This window comes from Abrus precatorius, unplaced genomic scaffold (assembly GCF_003935025.1).
Source record: "Abrus precatorius isolate BTA unplaced genomic scaffold, Abrus_2018 Scaffold11, whole genome shotgun sequence".
In the NCBI taxonomy this organism is placed as follows: Eukaryota; Viridiplantae; Streptophyta; class Magnoliopsida; order Fabales; family Fabaceae; genus Abrus; species Abrus precatorius.
Genome location: NW_020874303.1, coordinates 3,987,042 through 4,011,952, shown reverse-complemented (window position 1 = coordinate 4,011,952; position 24,911 = coordinate 3,987,042). Strand labels below are relative to the sequence as shown.

The window sequence follows — 24,911 nt, the reverse complement described above, 5'->3', positions numbered from 1 at the left end:
ATAGTCACAGTAGCTTCGATTCGAAGTATTGCGTCATAAGTTCAAGTATCAAATCATATCGAGTGGAGTACCATCAATTATAATAGTTTTTTTAGTTTACATATTTTAATCTCGAAGCATGATTTTATTTAAGTTTAAAATTTTTTATATTTGATCTGAATTTGTTATTTAATTTGTATCTAATAAGTTAGAATAATTTTTTAAGTTTATATATTTTAATTTATGTATAATTTTAGTCTTTTTAATATTTATTATTCATATTTAATTTTTTAACATATTAATTATTCAAATAAGTTTTTCATCACAAAAATTTATCTAATAATTAATAAAAAATAATTGAAGTGAGACATATTATTGGTTTAAATAAATTCATAAAAAATAAATTATTTAAATGAAATAATTAAATAAAATATAATAAATTTTTTATTTTATTATTTCAATATAATTTTTTGAGAATATATTACATGCTTGTTATATTTTGTTAATTTCATAAAGTTTTAGTATGAGAAACTTAATTTAAATGATTAAAAAATTATAAAAACTAAATTGAGTAATTAAAATTAAAAAAATAAATTAACTCATAAAATAAAATATAAAAAGTAAAAGTGCACAATTAAAACTTTTTTTTGTCTTTTTTGTTATATGAAAATGGGTAGGAGTAGTACTACTATAACAATTTTGATAATGTAATTCTTATATATATTTTGTACTAGCTTCTAGAGTACTTCTGGTACTCTCGGGCAGTAAATATTTATTTTTTTGTTGCAAAATAAAATGGAAAATATAATTATAAAATAAACTTGTATAATTTATAGTGATAAAAAAAGAAGAGTGAGATAAGTAATGATACAATAAGCGATGTAATAAAGGAAGAAATGAAAAAAATATTTGTAAAAAAATATATTAATCAAGCAAATAGTAAGAAAAAACTCAATACATTTGTTATTGATCTTATTTTTATTAACAAATAGGTTTGTTAATTGATTTGCCAACAAATAATTCAAATATATATTGAGAAGGAAAAAGGCTTTGCCTTCAATAGAATTTTATTCATACTTATTACACATTGAGCATTGTCAATACAAGGACCATTTTTTGGTTTAAACAACTACCAACTCGTACTACAAATTCGAGCATCATCACCAGTACAAGATACGGCAATAAACCAAGCAAATATTATAGGGTGAAACCAAAATTTGTACAACAATAACGTTTATTCATGGTACAGTTCATACAACATTGACTTGATTTTGTGAAATTAAATGGGAGCATTACCCCTTTTTAAATGAAAAACAAAGTTATTTTGGAGGATTAAAAATAAAATAGCATTCACTTGTTTTCTCAAACTATTTTCTCTCCAAACTCTGCTGTCCAATGAGAAGAGATTTTTCATTTTCAAATAGAGAAAGCGGCTAGGGTTAGGAGTGAGGACACAAACTTTTTATTTTATCATTTATTTCTATCACAATTTCTTTTACACATAATAATAAAAAAGACAAATTCATAAAAAAATAATAAAAATGATAAAATAAAATAACAGAATCAACTTATCATATTTCGTGTCATTTAAATTTAAAGTTGAGTAAATTTTTTTAAAAAAAATTTAAGCCATTAAATATAATTGAGATATGTAATATGAAACACATTTATTAATTAGAATCTATGTTTTTTTATGGGAAATATAAGAACTTTAATTTAAAACAAGAAAGTCCTTTGTTAATTTATCAAATTATGAATTCAAGTAAAATGAATAAATTATCCTATTCTATGTCTCCTAAATCACCAACTGTGTATATAATGAGTCTTGTTCAACATATAACATGTATAATTTCTATTTTTCTACATTTTTATCCGTAAAAAACTGTTATAGTAAATTTTCTACCTTTTATATACCTACGTTTGTGATTGTATTTTAAATTTTGGGTACAAGATAGTGTTTTTATTTAATATTTATCACATTAATTCTTTTTTCCTCTCTAATTAAAAAGATAGAGTTTCTTAAGTATTGAAATAGATTCAATTTTCATGTTTTTCTAACAAGGTATATTATAACAATATGAATTAACCAGTATGATTTTATCCAAAATCATTACACTCTTTGTAAAGAAATCCCCAAATAAATTATACTTTTAGCGATAAATATTAACTGCGCGCCCATAAGATTTTTCATTTGACTAATGCATCTAAACAGTCAGTTCCATCGTATTTTACATTATCAAACAATTATGTATTAATATTATTCAAATTTAAGTTGATTATAATCATGTAGAAAAATTCCATTAATTAAATCAATTAATAAAACTTTCACATCAATTTTAAAATATCACATATCAATCAATTACTGATTATATGCATGTGCGAGCTTTCCTTGCATAAAGGAAGCAAAAGGAAACACATACAACTTGAAATAACGTGTCTCCAATAGCTTTCTAGAAGTTATTTCAGAACACAGTGCATGCCAAATTAGAATAAGTAGAATAATACTATACACAATGCAATTAATAATTATTCATCCTTCGTTATCATTTTTACATTAAAATAAAGAGAGAGAAATTACAGAGTTTATTTTTTCCTTAAACTTTTAGAGGACATTAAATTGCTAAGATTTAAGGGTTACATTACAACAACATTAATTTTTCTCAGAATTCCCTTAGCTAGACGGAGGAAATTAAAAGTCAAGCAAGTGAATAAGAGAAGAAAGGTAGAGGTCACAGTTAGAGAATAATAAAAGATAAGATTTTACATTACATCATTAGCATGGGATCTGACCCTTGAGTGTGCATTTTAGGTGCATCCATCAAACATGGACTCAACCTAAACATGAGAATGCAAAACTCCATTTGGCTTAGAGCACCATCTCCATCCAAATCACCTTCCATTAGCATGCAAACAAGTTCATCATCCCTCACATCCAAACCCAGCAAGTGACAATTCATCTTCAAGCTCTCAAACGTGATAAGACCCTTGTTCACATCCATGAGCAAACGAAACCCATGGCAAAGTTCTCCAATGAACCCTTCTGCTCCCAAGCGTGCAATCATGGAAGGAAAATAGTCCTCGAAATCCAAAAAATAATCTAATTCCATTGCTACCTGAAGGAAATTAACTCTCAAGTAGCTTGGCTTGTTAGTTACTGTGTGAAGAGGATATTGATAGCTTGTGATAGAAGGGTCCGTTTATATATGGTAAATAAACACAAGCATCCAAAATAGATATGGGATTTTACAATAATTATGTTCGTATACTTGCACAGTATTTTTAATTTTTTTAATCTTATTTTTCTTTTAATACATTCAAGTGCCTTTTTTTTTTAACTAACTTATGGGCTTGTTTTAACGGATGAAGAGTTATAAATGAATCGATTTTTCTGAGTTATATACAGTAAATTTGTATTATAATAATTTTTTAATATATAAAAATATATGGTAAATAGTTAATAAATACTAATTTTTATTTAAAATTATAGAAAATTTTTATTGTGTATTTTTTATTATATATTAAAAATATCATTACTAAAATTCTCATAATATCACAAAATTTAATACATTAATAATATTAAATATTTTTTTGTTATTTTTCATTATTTATTAAAGAAACTCTAAATGATTGCAATTTTTTTTTCTATTCCTATGAAATATAATGCACGTGTTTAAACTTTAAAATAATCAGGCTCTAAATATAGTATCAATAGACTTAAATTTTATTTAATATTTTTATTTTTTCTCTTTTTTATATCAAATTATTTATTATATATTATTTTTTCTTTTTTTAAGTATGAACATTGTAACAAGTGTTAACTAAATATTTTTATTTCTTATCATTTGTTATATAATAAATTTATATGATACTTTTTACAACATTAATTTTTGAACATCTTCAGTATGTCAACAAATTTATCTCACTTATTTTCTTCTTCTTTATATTTTACACATTTTATATAAAGCTTATGTATAAATATATATATTTTATCCATATAAGTTAATAATGTATATAAAGAAATATAAAATGAAAGTTGCATAATAAAAAAAAATTATTTACAAAATCCTCACAAAATCTAAGGTATGTTTTTTGTTTCTTCAATAATTTCGTATGTCACGAGTTCAAATAGGTATCTCTTTGAAATTAAATCCCGTGGAAAGGGTGACACGTGGCGTTATCATTAAATATGATGTAAATGTTTCTGAGTGGAGCTTCTTGCGGCTTTCATCATTGATTTCTTTTTCACTGGGCTTTTGTGTAGTTCTCCTTCGTGGAAGGTGCGCGAGCTCTTTTTGTAACCATAAAATGTGTACGCATTATTGTATTAATTGATAAGGTATACTCCCATCAATTCGCACCCATGTATCTTTTAGCTATTAATAAATGAGAAGGTTCCAAGTTTGTGTTTTATTTGATGTGACCGTGCATGTGCTTATTGAACATGCAAATTTATTGACATGATTTATGATAAGGTAAAATTGAGGGGGAAACTGTTTCTACTTTTATATGCTACAAAATCATGTACAATAATGAGGATGGAAGCTAGCACTTCTTGGATTAGTGCTATATATACACACTTAAATTTCACACACAACCACATTGTTGCCATTTAACTAACTTACATGAGGACAAAAGAGGATGTCTATCAATGTTTTATTCGGCTTTTTTTTTTTTCATTTTATAAGTAATTATAAAAGTGTTATTTTTTCTTAAATTCTTTTACACACATATATACATATATAAACAAAAATCTTGTTATTTTTTTCACTAAATAATTTCAGTATAGCCTTTGATAATAAAAAGTAAAAACAAAATGCATTTTTTATGTATAAAAATTGTACTAGATTAAGTTTTAGCATTAAAGTACTTTTAAGTTATAAAGTTTTAATAAAAAATACATTTGTTATATTAAAATTATAATAAATTTTTAAAATATTTTTTAAGAATTTAATATTAAAAGTTAAGATTAATATTTTTTTATAAATATTTGTAAAAATTTGAAAAAAAAAATCTGAAATGGTCTACAGTGTTGCAATTACAGCAATTCCAATATAAGAAGGGGGAGATTATCTTATTCTCTGCTATAATCTAAATGTTATCACATAGAATTCAACCTCTCATATTGTGCAAAAACATGACCCTCATGTTCAAATTCGCTTAAGTTAATTTTGAACGGTTTAAGCGAATTCAAAATAACTTAAGCGAATTATATAAAAAAAAAGATAAATTATGTAGAAACTAACAACATGTTATCAAAGAATAAAATTTATACAAAATTTGTTATCAAAGTTAATTCTACTCATTCATAAACATTTAAATGTAACAGCAAAACATAAGAAAATAATTTATTATTTATTTTGAATTCGCTTAAGCCGTTCAAAATTCGCTTAAGCGAATTTGAACATGAGTCATGTCGCGCCACAACATGAGAGGATCAAATCCGTCAAAGGGTTACCCAATGAGAGTACTTGAGTGGATAGGATGCTCTCACGTCAGATATAAAGCTAATAATGCTTGTACAATTATTTGACTCATTAGAATTGAAGACAAAATTGGAATAATACTAGTACGAAAATTTAAGATATATATATATATATATATAAATTGAATAAAAAATTTAAATTAATTATAATTTTTTTTCACATATATATATATATTATGATTATTTTAAAATGTGATAACATGTTATATCAGTGGTTGAATAAAAATTTTTATTTTAGTAATTAATAAAATATTATAGGTTGAATTTGAGGTGATACTTAATATGAAAAGACTTTTGCCAACCCTACACTATAGTTTTCTTTTAATGAATGAAATGGAATAAAATAAAAGAATATAAAGAATTTTAAAAGAAAATTTATTGTTTATTTTATAATTTTTAGACTTATTTTTTAGTTTCTCTAGTTTGTGTTAAATATAATTTTGAGCTTTCAATTTTATTGAAAATTAATTTTTTATTTTAAAAATTAGGTAAATTTAAGTATTTAATCAATTTTTAATTAATTTGTTTTGGAGGATTTGAAATGGAATTAAAACTTAAAATGATTCTAAAAGTTAAAAATAATTGATATAATTTTTTTTTTTTTATAAAATGTGAGATTAGGATTGGAAGAGGGAAAATTATACTTTTTAAAATTTTACATAAAATTAATATTTTATTTATTTAATTTTGGATAAATGATAATTAATAAGTTATAAATATTTTGAGTAAAAAATTAGAACTTTAAGAATTTTAGGCCATAAAATTAATGAGCAATAAGTGCACACTACAAAAATTATGACATATAGTTCAAAATACTCAAAAAATAATATTTAACGTTAATTTTAACAATTGTTAGGAAAAATGTTAATTTTATGTAATTATTAACAAATAGAAACATTGAGTTTATGATCACCAACAAATAGAATAATTTTAATATTGATTTAAAATGACTATTGACAAAAATAAAAAATTTAACGTTTATTCTATGTAACTGCTACTAAATAGATAAAATTTTAATATTGGTTGAGATAATTATTAGCAAAAATAAGGAATAAACAAAATAACCTCTTCATAGTACATCTTTCAAAAGCTGCATTTCTTTCCATACTAAGAAGGGAAGTAACTTATTTAACGTGAAAAGTTTGATTCTTCACTTTTAAAAGATGTTGCTAATATAATTATGACTAGAATAACTTCACACAAGAGTGTCTCTTGAGACATAACATGAAGATCTTATATCTTATATTGACATTGAATCTATCACTTCCATTGAGCTTGAATGTTAAAGAAAAGATAATTCTAACTGCTGTCCATAAACAGAGTTAAATAGTATTTTAATCTTGTATTTTTTTATATTTAAATATCAAAATTTAGCAGCATTCAAAATTGCCGCCAATGTTTAGGATAATATTTTTAATGATCACATACAATTATCGTTATTTAGTCAAGTGCCATAAATTTTAGTGGCGGATAAAAATGTTTTAGTGGCCCGTAAATTTAGGTGTCATTGATTAAGAAATTTAATCGTTATTAATTAGTATATTTTTTTAGAAATTAAAAAATAATTAAATTTCACAACATAAATTAGATAGATCTAAAATATAATTAAGCTTAAATTTAATTTAAATTGTGAAAAAAATTAATCTTTATTTTTTTGTAAGTGTCCACGAAAAATAAAAAAGGGATGTATTCATGTAAATTCCACCGATTTTTACGATGCTGATAACTTTATATACAATATTATTCTATTGATTAAATTGATAAATTATAGCTACATGCTATTAAATTATTAGTGTTAAATTTTTTTAAAAATAATAAAAGTAAAGATGATTAAACATTTTTTATTTATTTTAAAAATATATATTAAGTCAATTTATTTTAAGATAAAATTATTAAATAATATAAGTAAATATAATTTATACTAATATATATAAACTTCTCGTATAATTTTTTTAAATATTATCTTCAATTCATATACATAAATATAATAAAACATTCATTGGTAAATAGTGTTTTATTTTATATTTTTATAGTTATTTTTTAAAATATAATTTAATTTTTTCACTGTCTTAATCAATTAAAATATATAATAAATATGAATTGTTGTTTAATTATTATAATGAATAATTTTTATTAAATATAATAATATAGAATTAAATAAAAGTATAAAAAGTTATATCATTAGTTCATTTTAATTAAATTCTTACAAATACTCCTATTTCAATAAATAAATAAATAAAAACACGCATGTTATAATAAAAAAAATTGTTTTTGCTGTGAAACTAATACAATGTCAAATTGGGTTACTTCATAAATCAATTTTTATAGATTTTAAATTCATTTTGATAAATCAAATCCTCTCTATATTTTCAAGAATCACATGATTTTCGTAATCATTTTACAACATCAATTAAATGTGATATCCGTGTAAAACTTTATTTCTTTGTGAAGATTGTCAAGCTAGTATTTTGAAGTTGAAGGATAATCAATGTACTCATCCGTAATGGTTTGTTTTTATCTGGATGAAGTTTTATACTAAATTCAATTTTGATTTATTAAAATCTAGTTAGTTAATAGTTATATATTTCAGTATGTAAGCACACTTGGGAAAATTTTATTCCCAGACTATCAAGTTGGTGTCAATAAAATTTCCTCTTTTATATGTTGGAGACTTTTCTTCCTTAGTAATTCATAAACCAACAAACGATGACAGTGCCTTGTGCAACTGTATCGTCATTGGCCCCTATGTTTCCGTGTATATATATATATATATATATATATATTTTTTTTTTTTTTTGGCTCATCCTTATTATTATTATAGTAACCAGTAAGCTGAGTTTCATTTGAGGTGGAGCCATGAATACGCCCAAGTACGAAACCGGGACACAGAGTGACATTATTTGCATAACTTTTTCTTGGTAAATTATATTAAATTCTTTGATATGACAATAATTTTAACTACATTAGTCACAGATTTAAAAGTGGTAACGACAATGTATACAATTTACAGTAACTTATTGCTTTTAAATTTTGGAATTATGCATCGGACAAATGGAAACTTCACTGCAACTTCCTCCTTTTTGCTTCCATTGCCAGTAAAAGTGTACAAGTGTTACAGTATCTTCTCCTAAATTCTTTTGAATATATCACACCAGCTTTCGAGAAATAGTAGACTTTGTCTTCAATTAAATGATTGGCCTCCCCTAAATAGAACAAAAGGATTGGTCTACCCCACTAATTGCAAAAGCAAAATTTCTTGAATTTAATTTGTTACTAATCAAATTTTGCACAAAAGCCTTGGAGTGAACTAGATTTGTTCCATCATATCATGAGCATGTGATTACCGTGAAAGGCATTTCACTCATCTAACGACACACTGTTGCTTTATCCATTAAAAAAAAAAAAGATTTAAAGATTCTCAGGAACAACAACAAATATGTGGGGCACATTGCATTGGACATGAATCTCGTGTTTTGGGGTGAAGGAATTAGCACAATGAAAAAGTACAAACAAGGGGTATTCATTGTCTGTCCGGAGAAAATAGAAGTAAAAAAATTAGGGGAGAATTTTTTTTTTTATAAAATAAATAAATTAAAAGGAAAATCATCAAACTTGCATGCAGGAATTTCCTTTATATATATATATATATATTAATGTTTTTGTCAACCAAATAGTAAAAAATTGAATATTTTAAATTTTTAAATGTTTTCATAAATTTGTTTTTCTTCATTCAGACAAAGTAGTATTTTGTGTAGGCGTTTAATCTTGGGGGAGGGTGGGAGTGTTCATCGATATAGTGCAAAAGTTGCAAACGGGGCATGGGAATTTGATGAATAAAATTTTAAAATTATGTTTGGATGTTTCATAATGTATGGAATGAACTAAAAAAGAGAGGTGATAAAGTGTTATAAACTTATTACATCATTATTTCAATATTTTAAGATAAAATAAAATTTTCATTTCATTTGGTCAATCTTATTGTCAGCTTTTACAATGTCAATTTCAATAGCTACGGATCCCTTCTTACCCTTCAGGTTCTTCATAGAGTATTTGGTTTCTTGAAAGGACTTACATCATTTGTACTGACACTTATGTCTGTCTTAAGGGATGGTGAGTATGTTGGAACAGGATTTTAAGTTCGGGCATCCATAGTTGGTTCTTCTCAAAACCCGGGTAGGGGTGTTACAAGAAATGGCTTAATCAAACCATACAAAAAGCATACCAAATTGCATCTAGAAAAACAAAATTACTAAAACTGGTCATCACACCAAATCGACTTTCTCTTTGAAATATGCAGTTTTATTTCTTAAGGTTAGTTTTATATATTTCCATTTGGTAAAATGTTTTTTTTTAAATAATAAGAGTATACTTATCGTCATTTTTTTAAAAAATAAATCATGCAATTTTCAATGTTAATTATATCATATTTTATTTTATTTTTAATATATTTTTTTAAATTCCTCAAATATTATTACACCTATCTGAATTTATTTTTAAATTATTGTACACCATATCAAATTAATAAACATATAAATCATATAATTTTAATTCAAATATTTTATTTTTAATATATATTTTTTATTTCCTCAAATATTATTATTTATATCTAAATTTACTTTTTATATTCTTATACATCATATCAAATTAGTGAACATATAAATTAGAATTATCACTATTAATAATTAAAAAATATTTTATATTTGATTTTTATTAAATAATATTTATCATATTAAAAACATAAAAATTATAATAGATATTAATATAAGCAAAAATGTAAACAAGTTCTTATGTCCCTGATTTTTTTGACCAGACCTTAATGTGGCTCACGAGCACGTGCGCAAACCATAAACCCTAACATTTGCCTTTCTCCTCCTCTCCCTTTCACACTCCAATATGGCTTCACCCAGGTTCTTACCGTCTCTTCTCCGATCATCCCTCACTCGATTTCCGCCGAAATTCCATTTTCCGATCATTTTCCGGAACCTCTCTTCTCATCCTCCTCCGATCGCCGTAAGCATTACTCCACTACCGTTTTCTCACGCTTCCGCGTTTCACCTTAATTTTTGCAAGTGGATCAAATAGACGTTGTTTAAGGTCCATTTCTTATGCAGATTAGGACGTTCCCTCAGACTGAGTCATTCTCAAGATCTGAACACTGTAGCGGTTTAGCGTCGGTGCTCGTTTCTCCTTTTCGTAGGAAGTTTTTCTCTACGGAGACAAATTCTGTTGATTCTTCTTCTTCTCGAGATGGTTCAATTTCGGAGCCTGATGTGCCTCCTCGCATAAAGTTTAAGCGATTGGATAAAACTGCGAGGCACATTATGCAGGCACGTGCTTCTCTGTTTTGTTTTGAATCGGAATGTTCGTTTTTATCATTTGTGAGAATTGATAGTGTTATACTCTTTAGATTTTAGATAAGGAAGCAGTGGAGGAGGCGAGAGAGAAGAGAGAGATACCTGATATAAAGCCTGGTTATATTGTGCAACTCAAAGTGGTATGAACTAGTTTGTTTTTGAAGATTTGCTTGTTTTTTGTTTGTTATTACATTGGTTGATGCAACAGGAAGTGCCTGAGAACAAGAGGCGTGTTTCTATTATAAAAGGGATTGTTATTGCGAGGCGTAATGCTGGCCTTAATTCGACCTTTAGAATTAGGAGGCTGGTGGCTGGGGTTGGGATTGAGTCTCTGTTCCCACTGTGAGTATTAAATTTCCAATTTTCAAGTGGATTTAGTTGCATATGGGTTGTTTGAACTGGTAAAACTGTTTGCTGTCTTTGTTTGTTGGCATTCAGGCTATGTTTTGTGTACTTAATGAAACAGAATGGTGTGGCATTGGGTAAAGTTATCATTGGTTTGAATTTGAATATTTTTATGTGGAATGAAATGAATGGCTGGTTACTTCATGTACCTTCCATTGGAGGGGAAGAAAAAGAGGGGTATTGTTTGTATAGAATGGAATGCAGTCCTTCTGATTCTGTTTCATTTCAATTTTCATCCTATTTTAAACAATCCAAACAGTGGAACCTAGTGTCATTCCATTTCACTTCATTTCTTTCCTTCAGTCCAAACATAGCCTTTAATAGGCTCACTGAGAACATGATCATATTGTTATGATAATTGTTTCAAATTCTAGTTATATTACTTGTACCTTTGGAATAATACCTCTTATTGGAATATAAATGTGATGTGCATGGAATATAGTGAGATCTGCTTTCTCCATGGTGTCAACTATGGAGTTAAGGGAAAAAATGAACTACTAGTTCATGTAGATATGTACAATGACTTCGATTCAATGTGCATTCATGCTGAATTTTTGTTCGAAGTTTTTTGAGATTAAATTTAATGTGTTTCTTTACTGCTTTGGATGTGGTTTTGTAATTGTACTACTATTAATGATCTTGTGTCTATCCTAATTTTCAGCCTGACATTGTTTTTATTGATCATACATCTTTAAGTGTTGTGATCTTTTGATGTTCAGTTCATTGTGCTTGTGGACATATGACTTTATGGGTTGATCCCTGCATTTTGGGCTATGTGTGATAGGTATTCACCTAACATAAAGGAGATAAAGGTGCTTGACAAGAAGAAAGTAAGAAGGGCCAAACTCTACTACCTGAGGGAGAAAATGAATGCACTTAAAAACTAATAGCGATCTACATTCTACTGGAACTTTTTTATTATCCGTAATTTTTTCTATACCAAGTAGGTGGTTCCGTGTTCATTACTTGCTGCTGCTGTTTTGTTGTCAACAAGAATTTTGTTTCAATTCTGCTGTTTTGAATGCATTATGGAGGTGTAATATATAAGAAATTGTAACTAGAGGCATTCATGTTAAAATCTTCTCAAAGGCAAGTTATGATCCCTCCCCCTGTAGTATTGGATAAGTGAAAAATGGGCTAGCATTTTATCTTCTTGCCCAATAGGATAAAAATGCACAACCATTAGCGTCTGATAGATACATTCAAGGGATGATAAAAGCAGCTGCTCCCTTTTTTTCTGGGAGTTTCATTTTGGATAGTTCAGAGCTACTTGGATAGTTTCCATGAGATGTTAGTTGAAATTTTAGTGACCTTTGTTTAAAAAAATACTTTACCGTGTTCAGAGAGTTTAATAGGTTAAAATTAAATATTTCTAAATACTTGCTTTCAAGAACTCCTAAATTGCAGTTCTCGTTTTCTGTTGTGATGGAAAATTGATGGGTTAGAAGAACCTTTGAATGAAATGTGATGATCTTATACATTGTTTTATTTATTTACTTGTTTTTTTAAGTGTGTTCAAGAACACCCTGTAAGTAAGTTTTTATTAAAAATTATAAGATCCTTTTATAATATTAAATACCATAGTTTTTAATAAAAAAAATACTATTTAATATTTTCTTGTACGTCCTTAGATAAACACTAAAAAAGATCGTAATTTATTTTATGCGTTTTATTGTTCAAATGCGGCAATCCAACTCTTATAACATGCCAATGACTCGTAATTTATTTGCTCACATTAGTTTCTATACTTTTAAGGCTTTTATACAATAAAAATGTTTATTGAAAATATAAATAATATAACTATGTATAGACAATCAACAGGTGAACAAATTAGATGTGCATAAAAAACCTGTTTAGAATCCCTCGATGTTGCTGTATGAATAATGTTTTCAAAAGTAGCTGTGTTTTCCCAAAAAAAAATAAAAAGAATAATTTGTTTAATAACAACTGTCTGTTTATGGCGTGAACTTTATAATATAATTTAATTCTAATCTGTGTTTCTTCTTCTTCCAAAGTGGGCTTCTTTCATAGAAATCTCAAAGCCAGTAATGTTCTAGATGATAATATGAATTCAAAATTGTCAGACTTTGGACTAGCGTATGCCCTTATGAAATGGAGCCCGTAACCAATATGATAGTGGAGACATAGAATGTCTTCTGCAGATACTTTCCAGCTTCGCTAGTGCGATCTGATGTTACCAAGGTCAATATGTTTATGTAAAATTGATGTGTTGCAGTGGTTATATGCCTCTTGACTCTACGAGCATGCAATGCATGGTAAATCTATGTCAAATCAGATGTCTTTAGCTTTGGTGTTTTGATAGAAGAGATAGTAAGCGGCGAGAAGAATAGAGGCTTTAGTGACCCAGATCACCGACTTAACCTTCTTGGACATGCAAAACTAAATAAATATGGATAGTGATGTGTTATAAAAATACTGTTCAATGATAAATATCGATTTCATATATCATTTTGCATCTTGTTCAATGATATATATTTGTTTATTACAACCATGCCTCTTCAAAAGGAAGGGGATGGCAGATTGACCAACATATATTTATATACGTTGTTGATGATGGGATGCAGAGTTGGAGGTTGTGGTTGAAAGGAGACACCCTTGCAACTGATTGATGATTCGTTTGGCAACAACATACATGATGTATCTGAAGTACTGAGATGCATGCATATTGGTGTATTTATGATAGGCAGAATTCACACAATGTCAAAGAATGAAAATATGTTAATTAATGCAATAATAGAAAAGTAATAAAAGAAAAGATTCCTTTGGTTCATATTCTCAATTTCACCGCTTTTGTTCTAAGGATATAACATGTTGTTGACCTCTCTCAAGCCTCCTTATGGAGTGATTATGATCTCAGACTTTATGTTAACAGTGCCTCAAAAAGAGAAAAAAAAAAGGATAGTTATCAGAGTTGCACAGACAGATGTTATATTTTAATTATTTAAATTTTTTAGATATAAAATAAAATAAATTTAAATTATTTATTATTATACAATTATAACAATAAATTCATTTTTTGAAGAAATAATTTAATATTTTAGTTTAAAACAACAATAATGTACATCAATAAAATAATAATAATGAATTAATTATGACTTAAAAAATAAAAAACTGTTAGATAAACAATATTAATTTTAGATTATATCAATAATTATAATAAAACATTCAAAATATTAATTTATGCAAATTTTAAATTTTTTTATTAAATTACAGTGGGATATACATATAAAAAAAGTTTTATATAACAAATTGATAGTATAAGGTGTAATAGTTTTATATAATTACTATTTCATATAAGTACTGCTAAAATGATTATGATATAAAATAAATGTTTATAATATTATTTTATGCTTAATATTATTTTTTATAATTTTATTTTATAGTTTTATTATTATTATTGTACTGTTATTCTTATTTTGTTTATTTTTACTTGATATCTTTTAATATTAATCTACTGTTACTTTATTTTTAAATACGATTTTCTTAGTTTTTATCTCTTTCATGATATTATTACATGAAATTGTTTTAGGTTATGTTATTATATATTAAAAAGAAAAAGAAAAAGAAAAAGAAAAAGGGGAAAGGGAGAAATTGACATGTAGAGATGTGATGATAAGCCAAATGGGAATGGAACTCGAAAGTCAGAAAACTCGGAATGTAAAGTCACAATAAAATAGAAGAATCGAGTGGATTCACACGCTATCTATCTATCTATTCTGAATGCAACACGTCATAAAATCTGTTAGTGAAAAAATGAAAAAGAAAAAAGAAACTATAAAAATGTTTGCCTATGAGCTATGTAATGTGAGAAACTCAGAATCACTTATTTAGGTTTGATATTCTATCGTTAATTAGTTATTTTGACAGAGCACTCTGCATCGTATTATTTTGACATGGTTTTAGGCCAAAACATAGCAATTATTGAACAATAACATTCTAATATACATTTCTATCAGTACCAAATACCAATTCTGTATTTTTTTATTCGTGACTCTATTTTCCTCCCATTCTGTTGTTTTCTTTTCTTCTTTCGTTCTTCACCTTACTTGACTTTCTAAAAGCTCCTACTGGTTGATCCCCTACCCCTTAAAACTTTGTGTCCATTGAACAAAGAAAATTATGATGAAATATATAAATATATGTACTTGCTTCTCCTTATTCTTGTTCATAAGAATCTCCACTTCAATAGACATGATTGCTCCAAGTCAATCCATGAAAGATGGTGAGACTTTGGTTTCAAGTGGTGGAACATTTGAACTAGGCTTCTTCAGCCCCGGGAACTCAAAAGCTAGATACTTGGGAATATGGTACAAGCTATCTCCTTTGACAGTGACATGGGTGGCCAACCGAGACAAGCCACTCAACAATACTTTTGGAGTTGTAGCACTCAACCGTCAAGGAGTTCTTGTGCTCCAAAATGGCACTAGCAATAACAATACTATGTGGTATTCTAGTGTTTTGAAACAAGCAAAGAATCCAATTGCACAGCTTTTAGATTCAGGAAATCTTGTTGTGAGAGAGCTGAATGGTGTTAGTGATATATTATGGCAGAGTTTTGATTATCCTTGTGATACTTTATTGTCAGGAATGAAGCTTGGAGGGAATTTAGTTAGTGGCCAAGATAGGTTTCTAACATCTTGGAAGAGTGCAGATGATCCTAATCATGGAGACTACTCATTTAGAATAGACTTTAGAGGATATCCACAAGCAGTTCAATTGAAGGGCGCTGATATAGTGAGTAGAGCAGGGCCATGGAATGGCCTTACCTTCTCAGCAAATCCAATTCAGAAAAAAACTCCACAACTTGAATCTGAATTTGTTTTGAATGAAAAGGAGATATTTTATGAGTACCAATTTCTGGATAAATACTCTTTGATCAGATTTGTTGTGACCCCTTCAGGCAATAGACAGCTTTTACATTGGACAAGTGAAGCCAAAAGCTGGGAGCAAGTATGGTCTCAACCATCGGTTCAATGTGACAATTATGCATTCTGTGGCGCAAACACTATTTGCAATTCTGCTAACACCCCTGATTGTGCATGCCTCAAAGGATTTGCAGCAAAATATCCAAGAGAATGGAATATGTCACAATGGTCTAATGGTTGTGTTCGAATCACTCCATTGAGTTGTAGCAAAGATGGGTTTAGGAAGTACACAGGCATGGTTCTGCCTGACACATCTTTTTCTAGGTATAATGAGACCATGGCCCTGCAGGAATGTGAGGATTTATGTCTGCAAAACTGTTCCTGTACAGCATATGCAAATTCAAATATAAGTGGTGGAGGAAGTGGCTGCTTGCTTTGGTTCTATGATCTTATTGACATGAGAAAATTCCCTCAAGATCAAGGGGGCCAAGACATTCATATACGATTTCCTGCTTCGGAGCTAGGTGCCCTCTTTGTTTTTATATATTTTCTTTTCATTTCTAATTGAATAGAACACATTTTCTAAATATATCAATGTAAAAGGTTATGGTGAATTAGGTGCAAAAAGTCTTAGTTCTCCTCATTGTTTTTTCCCCAAAGTTGTTCAATGATGACACTAAGAAATTACGTCTGGTTTTCTTAATTTTTAATAGCTATATTTTCAAGCAACTAGTTATAATGTTAATCACATTTTATAATTCAGCATAGCTTACAGCTACACACTTATCCCTTCTTTTGAAAAACTTAAAGTTTGTGGAATGTTAATTTAGAGTTCTCCTGAATCATGATGTCTCAGATCATAATCAGAACAATGAGTTGAGCAAGAAGAAGCTTGCAGGCATCATCACTGGCTCTACCATATTTGTCATGTGCATAATACTGGGACTGACCATATATGTATGGAAAAAGAAACATGAGAAGCCAGGTGAGTACAGGATATCTAGCCTTTGACTGCTACTTTGCAATATTTTGGGATAAATATAGTTTCATGGTCTGTCAAATTATCATTTTATTTATATTGTTTTCTAGATGATAAATTAATCAACCTTAAACTTTTCTTCACCCCTCATCATACCTAACATAGCAGAAAGGAAGATGTTTTATTACCATACTTAATTTCTTGATATTGTCGTTGTCCACTATTTCAGGGTTGACAAAAATATTTGACCGAAGTCCTCAAAGCTATAAATTAAGGAAGGAAGATCTGGGTCTGCCAACATTTGACTTGCCAGTCATTGCTAAAGCCACTGATAACTTTTTGAGCACCAACAAATTGGGAGAAGGTGGTTTTGGACCAGTATACAAGGTAATATATATATGGAAAAGGATATTTATTTTCTCTATAAAATTTTGAAGTGTTACGGATGATTATTTTCAGGGAACACTAACAGACGGACAAGACATAGCTGTGAAACGGCTTTCAAAGAACTCTGGTCAGGGTTTGGAAGAGTTTAAAAATGAAGTTGCATTGATTGCAAAACTTCAGCATCGTAATCTTGTGAAGCTTCTTGGTTACTGCATTCAGGGAGAAGAGAAAGTGTTGATATATGAATACATGCCCAACAAGAGCTTGGACTGCTTTATTTTTGGTTTGAGAATTTAAGCCCTTACAATTCAACATCTGTGGCAGTCTTTTTTTTTTGGCTATCTCTTAAGCTTGTGAAATTGTTGAGATTTGCTAAACATGTATCTGAAATTTATCAGATGAAAATAGGAGCAAATTATTGGATTGGAGTAAGCGTTTTCATATTATTGGTTGCATTGCTCGAGGACTTGTGTATCTTCATCAAGACTCTAGATTGAGGATTATTCACAGAGATTTGAAAACTAGCAATATTCTACTAGATGAAAATATGAATCCAAAAATATCAGACTTTGGCCTAGCTCGCACATTGTGGGGAGATCAAGTAGATGCTAACACTAACAAGGTTGCTGGGACATAGTAAGTTGGCTATTACTAGATTATTCAATTCTTTGTGACTGCATTTTCACTAATTTAGTTTGAAATGATGTTTTCCAGTGGATACATGCCTCCTGAATATGCTGTGCATGGGCATTTCTCTATGAAGTCAGATGTCTTTAGTTTTGGTGTCATCATATTAGAAATAGTTAGTGGGAAGAAGAATAGAGGATTTTCTGACCCAGAACACTTTCTTAATCTTCTTGGACATGTAAGTATAACTAATTTCCACATTTCATCTTGGTATTGTTGTCAAGTTATAGAGTTTTTGGATTTGCGTTTTTCATAGATCCATGTTTACTTAAATGCTATTAGTTATAACTTATAATTTCTACGTTTGGATCCACGTTCACAAATCTTTCAACATGAATCCAAACACACTTAGCATTGCTTTCACCTTTTCGCCTTGCTAATTTGATTCCCATGATTTCAGGCATGGAGACTATGGGTTGAAGGAAGGCCAACACAACTAATGGATGCATTTTTAAGTGAAAGATGCAATCCTTATGAAGTCATTCGATGTATACATGTGGGCCTGTTATGTGTCCAACAAAGACCAGAAGATAGGCCCGATATGTCAGCTGTGGTTTTGATGCTGAATGGTGAGAAATTGTTGCCTCAGCCAAAGGCTCCTGGTTTTTACACTGGAAGGGACAACCCTGAAGCTGATTCATTGTCAGAAAAGTCCAAACTGTTCTCAAACAATGATATCTCCCTTACAGTTTTAGAAGCAAGATAAATATGAATACTATAGAAACGTTTACATATATGTCTAAATTACATGGAAAATCATTGTATTGTTTTTGGGATATGTCTAATTGTCTAAGGTACCCTATAGGGTAAATAACCTCATTCTAGATGAACTGATGAGATTTTATATATAAAAAGTTAAATAAAAAAGTTAATAAGATTTCCAATACAATGTCTTAACTTCATTAGTCTACCTAAGATGGAGTTATTTAACCCATGAGATAACTTCAACAAAGCCGTTTTTTTGACCCATTATATATTGATGCTATAGGCTTTTCCCACATCTCTGTGCTATCATGAACATGCAGTTTTTTTTTCTTTTTTCGGTTTCATTGGTCAAACGATAATTAATAATATCTTTCACACCCGTTCCTATCTGAAGTCTGAAAGTCTAAACTTCCTTACGAAATATGTAATACATATGTCAGTCAGTGTCACAAGAGATTGAATTCCTGACATGTCCTGATTATAGACAGGGATTTCTGATATATGTTATTGATTGTGGTTTGCGGGGAAGTTCATTAATTTTCACTAAATATTGTTACACTGGAATTACCTAATGCTAACTAGTTCATTGACACTTGTTTCGTCAACATGAAAAAGGGATAATAAAAAGGAACAAAGATAAGACAGGTGGAAGTATGTTTCCCGAAGGGTGAGTTCAATACATCATTGGCCAGGAAAAGTGCTTATGCAATAACCTTGATAAAAATAAAAATAAAATCTAAAAATATACTCTCTCTGCTGTCACCTATATTTCAATAAGCTGATATGATTTTGATTATTTATTAGTTTGGCTGAAACTTTGTATAGCACAGTAGAACATCAACTGATGAACATCATTTTATAAAGTACGGAGGTTCTAATGGCACCAACTTTTCTAAGGGGGATGATTTTCATAAAGAATTGTGACAATTTTTCACCACATTGACACCAATAAAGGAAAATATTAGAAGGAATAAATTCATTTCAAAAACTGATCTTTCTATAGGCAGTCTATTAACTGCATACACTACATTCCAGGCTAACCAGCTTCTTGCCTCTCTTATATTCAACTTTTAGAAAGAAAAACAAAATGCAGAAGTTGAAAATGGTATTGCGCTTTTGGTCTTTTATGTTTGAAACTGTATAACAACTAGATTACTGTGACGGAGTAGTGAATCTTTATTTGGATCGTTTATTTTGAATGAAGAAGTTATCTTGGGTTGAAAATGCAAAATATGCCTTATTTATTCAGATATGTGATTACCCTTGGGGCAATGGAATGGGATGCTATGTTCCAATTATGTGTTGTGTGGTGCAAACTCTAATTGCTATGACACTCAAACTCCAGTATGTGTCAAAGGGTTTGTACCAATATATCCAGTGGAATGGAATGCTGAACATGGGTCTAATGGTTGTGTTCGGATCACTCCTTTGAGTTGTAGCAAAGATGGTTTCAGGAAGTACACAAGCGTGGCTTTGCCTAATACATCATCTTCTTGGTATAATAAGAACATGGTCCTGCAGGAATGTTGGGGTTTATGTCTCAAAAACTGTTCCTATGCTTATGGAGTCCAGTGATAATAAGCATGTGGTTTATATTGATTGATATAACAACTACAAAAAGAAATAATAAAACAACAAATTTGCATTTTGAGGAAATACTTGTACATTGCATCGTATAAAGAGTAATATAATGGTTTCATTTCAAAGACAAAACAGTCAAAACTATATCATGATAAAAACGGACATTCTAGCATATAGGTTTGACAAAGGAATATAGCCTTACCAGCATTGGATATTGACAACTTCCGTTTCATCATTTCGGAAACTAACAAGCTTACAGTGGGATATAAGAGTTTTTAAAATTTAGGTAAGGCATAACATTATAAATTATACAATATTTTTAAAAATTCAAAATGCTAAAATAAATACTTATTATTAAACTAAGTAAAATATAGGAAGCATAAATCAAATGTCTTAAGGAGGCAAAAAGTACAACGAGATGTTATCTCATTCTTAAGAGCTGAGACTTTATTTTATTATTTAGTGATAAAATACTACAAATAACGATTTCTTTTAGGTCCCAAAAGGCCCAAATTTTTGTTATGAATATTAATAATGTTATTACTAACTAGGAAAGTTGGTTGGATATGTGTCAAAGCAGTTTACACAAAATTGTATCAGAAGTCGTGGCACGCATTAGACAAGTCTAATTCTTGCGCTTGACAGAATTGTTTGATGACCCCATTTGGGTTGGAGTAGTTGTAGAGTGGTACATCCAAAACAGAAACTAGAGGTTGGAACTAGTCAAATTAGAATTCATTGATGGGATTGAAGTCATCCACTTTGAAAATTTTTGAAGCACTTAGCATATAGCTAGACCATAATCTTATATAAGTTTAATAACTAGATGCTGATGGAATATGTACACATTGTAGAATAATTATATGGATAATTCTAAGGTTATAGTATTGTGCTCTCTCCTGTTCTTTTTCATACCCATTATCACTGCAGTTAGCAGTATCACTCCTAATTATCCGTTACATTACAATGAAACATTGGTTTCAGCATCTGGAACCTTTGAAGCAGGGTTCTTTAGCCCTGGAAATTCAGATAGACAATACTTCTGCATATATTACAAGAATATAGCACCTAGAACAATTGTATGGGTGGCCAATAGAGATAACCCCTCTAGATAACTCCACAGGAGTTTTCAAAGTCAACGATGGAGGAAATCTTGTTATACTTGATGGCACAGGTGCAACTGTTTGGTTATCCAATGCTTCAACAATTGCTCGGAAGCCTACTGTGCTGCTCTTGGATTCTGGAAACCTTGTTGTGAAAGATGGAAGTACAAATACTCCAGAGAAGATTGTTTGGCAAAGCTTTGATTATCCTGGTGATACTTTACTTCCTGGAATGAAACTCAAAAGCAATTTAATAACAGGTGTACACAGTTCTCTGACATCTTGGAGAGACACGGAAGATCCTTCTCTAGGGGAATTTTCATTATATATTGATCCTCATGGTTTTCCTCAACGAGTAACTACAAAGGGAGGGACCTGGTCGTATAGAGCAGGTTCATGGAATGGTTTATCAATTTTCAGGAGTTCCTTGGCAACTGTTGCATCATTTCTTCAATTGCTATTGTGTTAACCAAGAGGGAAGTGTGTTATGAGTATGAACTCTCAGACAGTTCAGTTGTCACAAGATTTGTGATCAACCCAGATGGTCTTGATCAACGTTTCATATGGTCTAAAAGAACAAAGAGTTGGGAGCTTTTCGCCTCTGGCCCCAGAGATCAGTGTGAAAACTATGCCTTGTGTGGTGCAAATTCTATTTGCAATGTGAGTGCTTGGAGGGATTTCTCCCCAAATTCAAAGAGAAGTGGACATCATTAGATTGGTCTGGTAGATGTGCTCGGAGAACGAATTTGAGTTGTAACGATGGAGATCAATTTCTTAAGTATGAAGGAATGAGATTGCCAGACACGTATTCATCTTGGTTTGACACAAGCATGAGCCTTGATGAATGTGAGACACTGTGCTTTAAAAAATGTTCTTGCATAGCATACACAAATTTAGATATCAGAGGTGGTGGGAGTGGTTGCTTGCTTTGGTTTGGTAAGATTATGGATATGGGAAAACTTGTCTCCCAAGGACAAGACGTTTACATACGAATGGCTGCTTCAGAGCTAGGTACTTTTATTCCCATTTCCAACTTTAGAGTTTCATTTGAAACAAAGAAAAATAATAAATGCATAACACTCAGTTTTCGATGACCACCTGCATTTATAAGCTGCATACATGACAACCTTCTACATGAAGTAGTGCCTGTTGGAATTATGGGATGTTATCTCAGGTCCACAACATATTATCAGATTTTACCCTCCTTACATTGTAGTATCACACATTTTCCATGTGTGGAAATTGGAAACACTTAGGTACAATGAGATCCAATAGTTAAATTGTACTCAGTTGTTAGTATTACCTATGCCTTTTTTCTCTTAAATTGTTGTTCTTCTGTTGAGATACCTTGAATTTGTGCTCTTTGTGATGTCTCTTGAATTTCAGCCATTATTGTTTTAATAGATTGTAATGGGGAGTCATGAGTTATTATGATGAATTATGAGTTATTATTTACATAAGCTTTAAAAGCTGAAAAGACACATTATACAGCAGAAGGTAGTGTATACATAAATTACATTAGATAGAAATATTATAATATGACCTTAGACGTAGGTCACATTGATTAAATTACGTAATTCTTGCGTGTTCTTCTTCTTCCTGTTACTCTTTTTGTTTCTGTGATAACATTTTCTTTTCCCTAACTGCTCCTTAAGTGTTTTCTAATAATACCTTCGTTCTATCAGACCATACTTGGAATAAAAGACACATTAACAAGAAGATTGCAGTGACAATAGGTGCAATATTAGGATCAATCATATACATACGAAGAAAACTTGAGAAACCAGGTGAAGTTTTAGATATTAAAATGTTTCAGGTGAATTTTTATCTATAGAGTTCACTAATAGAATTGGAAATCACTACAATAAAACAGCTGATGTTTTGTCATTTGTTTACAATCTATCTGCTGCCATTTTCAGGAGCCGAAGATATAATTGACCACATGCATCACACTGTAAGAGACATTTGCTTATCAACCCTTGATTTATCAACCATTGCTAATGCCAGTAGTAACTTCTGTGTCAGTAACATTTTGGGAGAAGGTGGATTTGGACCAGTTTACAAGGTAATATGATTATACCTCACCAATGGTACACTTACTCAACATATATTTTTAATGTGTGTCTAAATATTAATTATCAGAGTGCACTGGAAAATGGACAAGAGATTGCTGTTAAGAGGCTTTCCAAAAATTCTGGACAAGGATTAGATGAGTTCAGAAATGAAGTTGAGTTGATCGCCAATCTTCAGCACCGGAATCTTGTGAAGATTCTTGGATGTTGTATTCAAGATGATGAGAGAATCTTGATCTATGAATTCATGCCTAAACAGGAGCTTGGATCACTACATTTTTGGTTTGCGGCTTTGGCTCATATGCTGTCTACTCTGCATTTATTCTTTACTCTATTACTGCCAAAATCATTTTATGATCATACTAACTTAAAATAGGGAACATACAGATCAAACAAGAAGCAAATTATTGGATTGGAATAAGCGCTTCCAAATTATAAGTGGGATTGCGCGAGGACTTCTTTATCTTCATCGTGATTCTAGATTAAGAATCATCCAGAAAGATATCAAAACAAGCAATATTCTTCTAGATAATGATATGAATCCAAAAATATCAGACTTTGGAGTAGCAAGGATGCTTGTGGGTGATCATACTAAAGCCAATACTTAAAAGAGTAGTGGGAACTCAGTAAGCAAGCTTAAACATTATTTAATTATTGTACATATACATTTTTTTTATCTAATCTCATGTCACTTGTGTTTGTAGTGGTTACATGTCTCCTGAGTATGCAGTGTATGGATCATTTTCAGTGAAATCAGATGTCTTTAGCTTTGGTGATATTGTACTAGAGATAGTTAGTGGGAGGAAGAACACAAAATTTCTTGATCCACACCATCAACTTAACCTTCAATGGTCATGTAAGCATAGAGTAAAATCTATAATTTTGTAACATTATTATAAAAAACCTCATTTAATTTAATAGTGATTTGATCATTTAGTATTGGCATTACAGAGTGAAATCATAATTAACTTGGTTTTCATTTTCCCCCAGGCATGGAGATTGTGGAGTGAAGAAAGCCCTTTGGAACTGATAGATGAATCACTAGGAGATTCAATAAATGAAGCTGAAGTATTAAAAATTGTTCATATGGGCCTCTTATGTGTTCAACAGAAACCAGAAGATAGGCCCAATATGTCAAGCGTAATCTTAATGCTGAATGGTGAGAAACCATTACCCAAGCCCAGGCAGCCCGCATTTTATCCACACCAAGATGATTCTTCATCAAGCAAGTGTGAATTTTGTTCTTCAAATGGAATGTCCATCACATTAGAGGCAAGATAGTGAATCTGAA

At 29.9% G+C, this 24,911-nt stretch overlaps 2 protein-coding genes and 1 pseudogene across 2 annotated transcripts; 2 read left to right on the top strand and 1 right to left on the bottom strand.

Moving 5' to 3' along the window:
• Positions 1-2,588: 2,588 nt before the first annotated feature.
• LOC113856122 (calcium-binding protein KRP1-like) lies at positions 2,589-3,140 on the bottom strand. Its single transcript, XM_027487803.1, has one exon. The coding sequence runs from the start codon at positions 3,084-3,086 to the stop codon at positions 2,745-2,747; it is 342 nt and encodes a 113-aa protein (XP_027343604.1). The 5' UTR covers positions 3,087-3,140; the 3' UTR covers positions 2,589-2,744.
• Positions 3,141-10,327: 7,187 nt separating this feature from the next.
• LOC113856124 (50S ribosomal protein L19, chloroplastic-like) lies at positions 10,328-12,249 on the top strand. Its single transcript, XM_027487806.1, has 5 exons — positions 10,328-10,471; positions 10,573-10,788; positions 10,869-10,955; positions 11,024-11,157; positions 12,005-12,249. The coding sequence occupies exons 1-5, from the start codon at positions 10,355-10,357 to the stop codon at positions 12,105-12,107; spliced, it is 657 nt and encodes a 218-aa protein (XP_027343607.1). The 5' UTR covers positions 10,328-10,354; the 3' UTR covers positions 12,108-12,249.
• Positions 12,250-15,162: 2,913 nt separating this feature from the next.
• LOC113855477 lies at positions 15,163-24,901 on the top strand (annotated as a pseudogene).
• Positions 24,902-24,911: the final 10 nt, after the last annotated feature.

What these genes read in the sequence shown, in the direction of transcription:
- LOC113856122 (XM_027487803.1), bottom strand. Translation starts at nt 3,086, where the DNA reads ATGGAATTAGATTATTTTTTGGATTTCGAGGACTATTTTCCTTCCATG.
- LOC113856124 (XM_027487806.1), top strand. Translation starts at nt 10,355, where the DNA reads ATGGCTTCACCCAGGTTCTTACCGTCTCTTCTCCGATCATCCCTCACT. An exon ending in CTCATCCTCCTCCGATCGCC is followed by an intron (nt 10,472 to 10,572) that starts GTAAGCATTACT and finishes TTTCTTATGCAG; the next exon opens with ATTAGGACGTTCCCTCAGAC. An exon ending in ATATTGTGCAACTCAAAGTG is followed by an intron (nt 10,956 to 11,023) that starts GTATGAACTAGT and finishes TTGATGCAACAG; the next exon opens with GAAGTGCCTGAGAACAAGAG.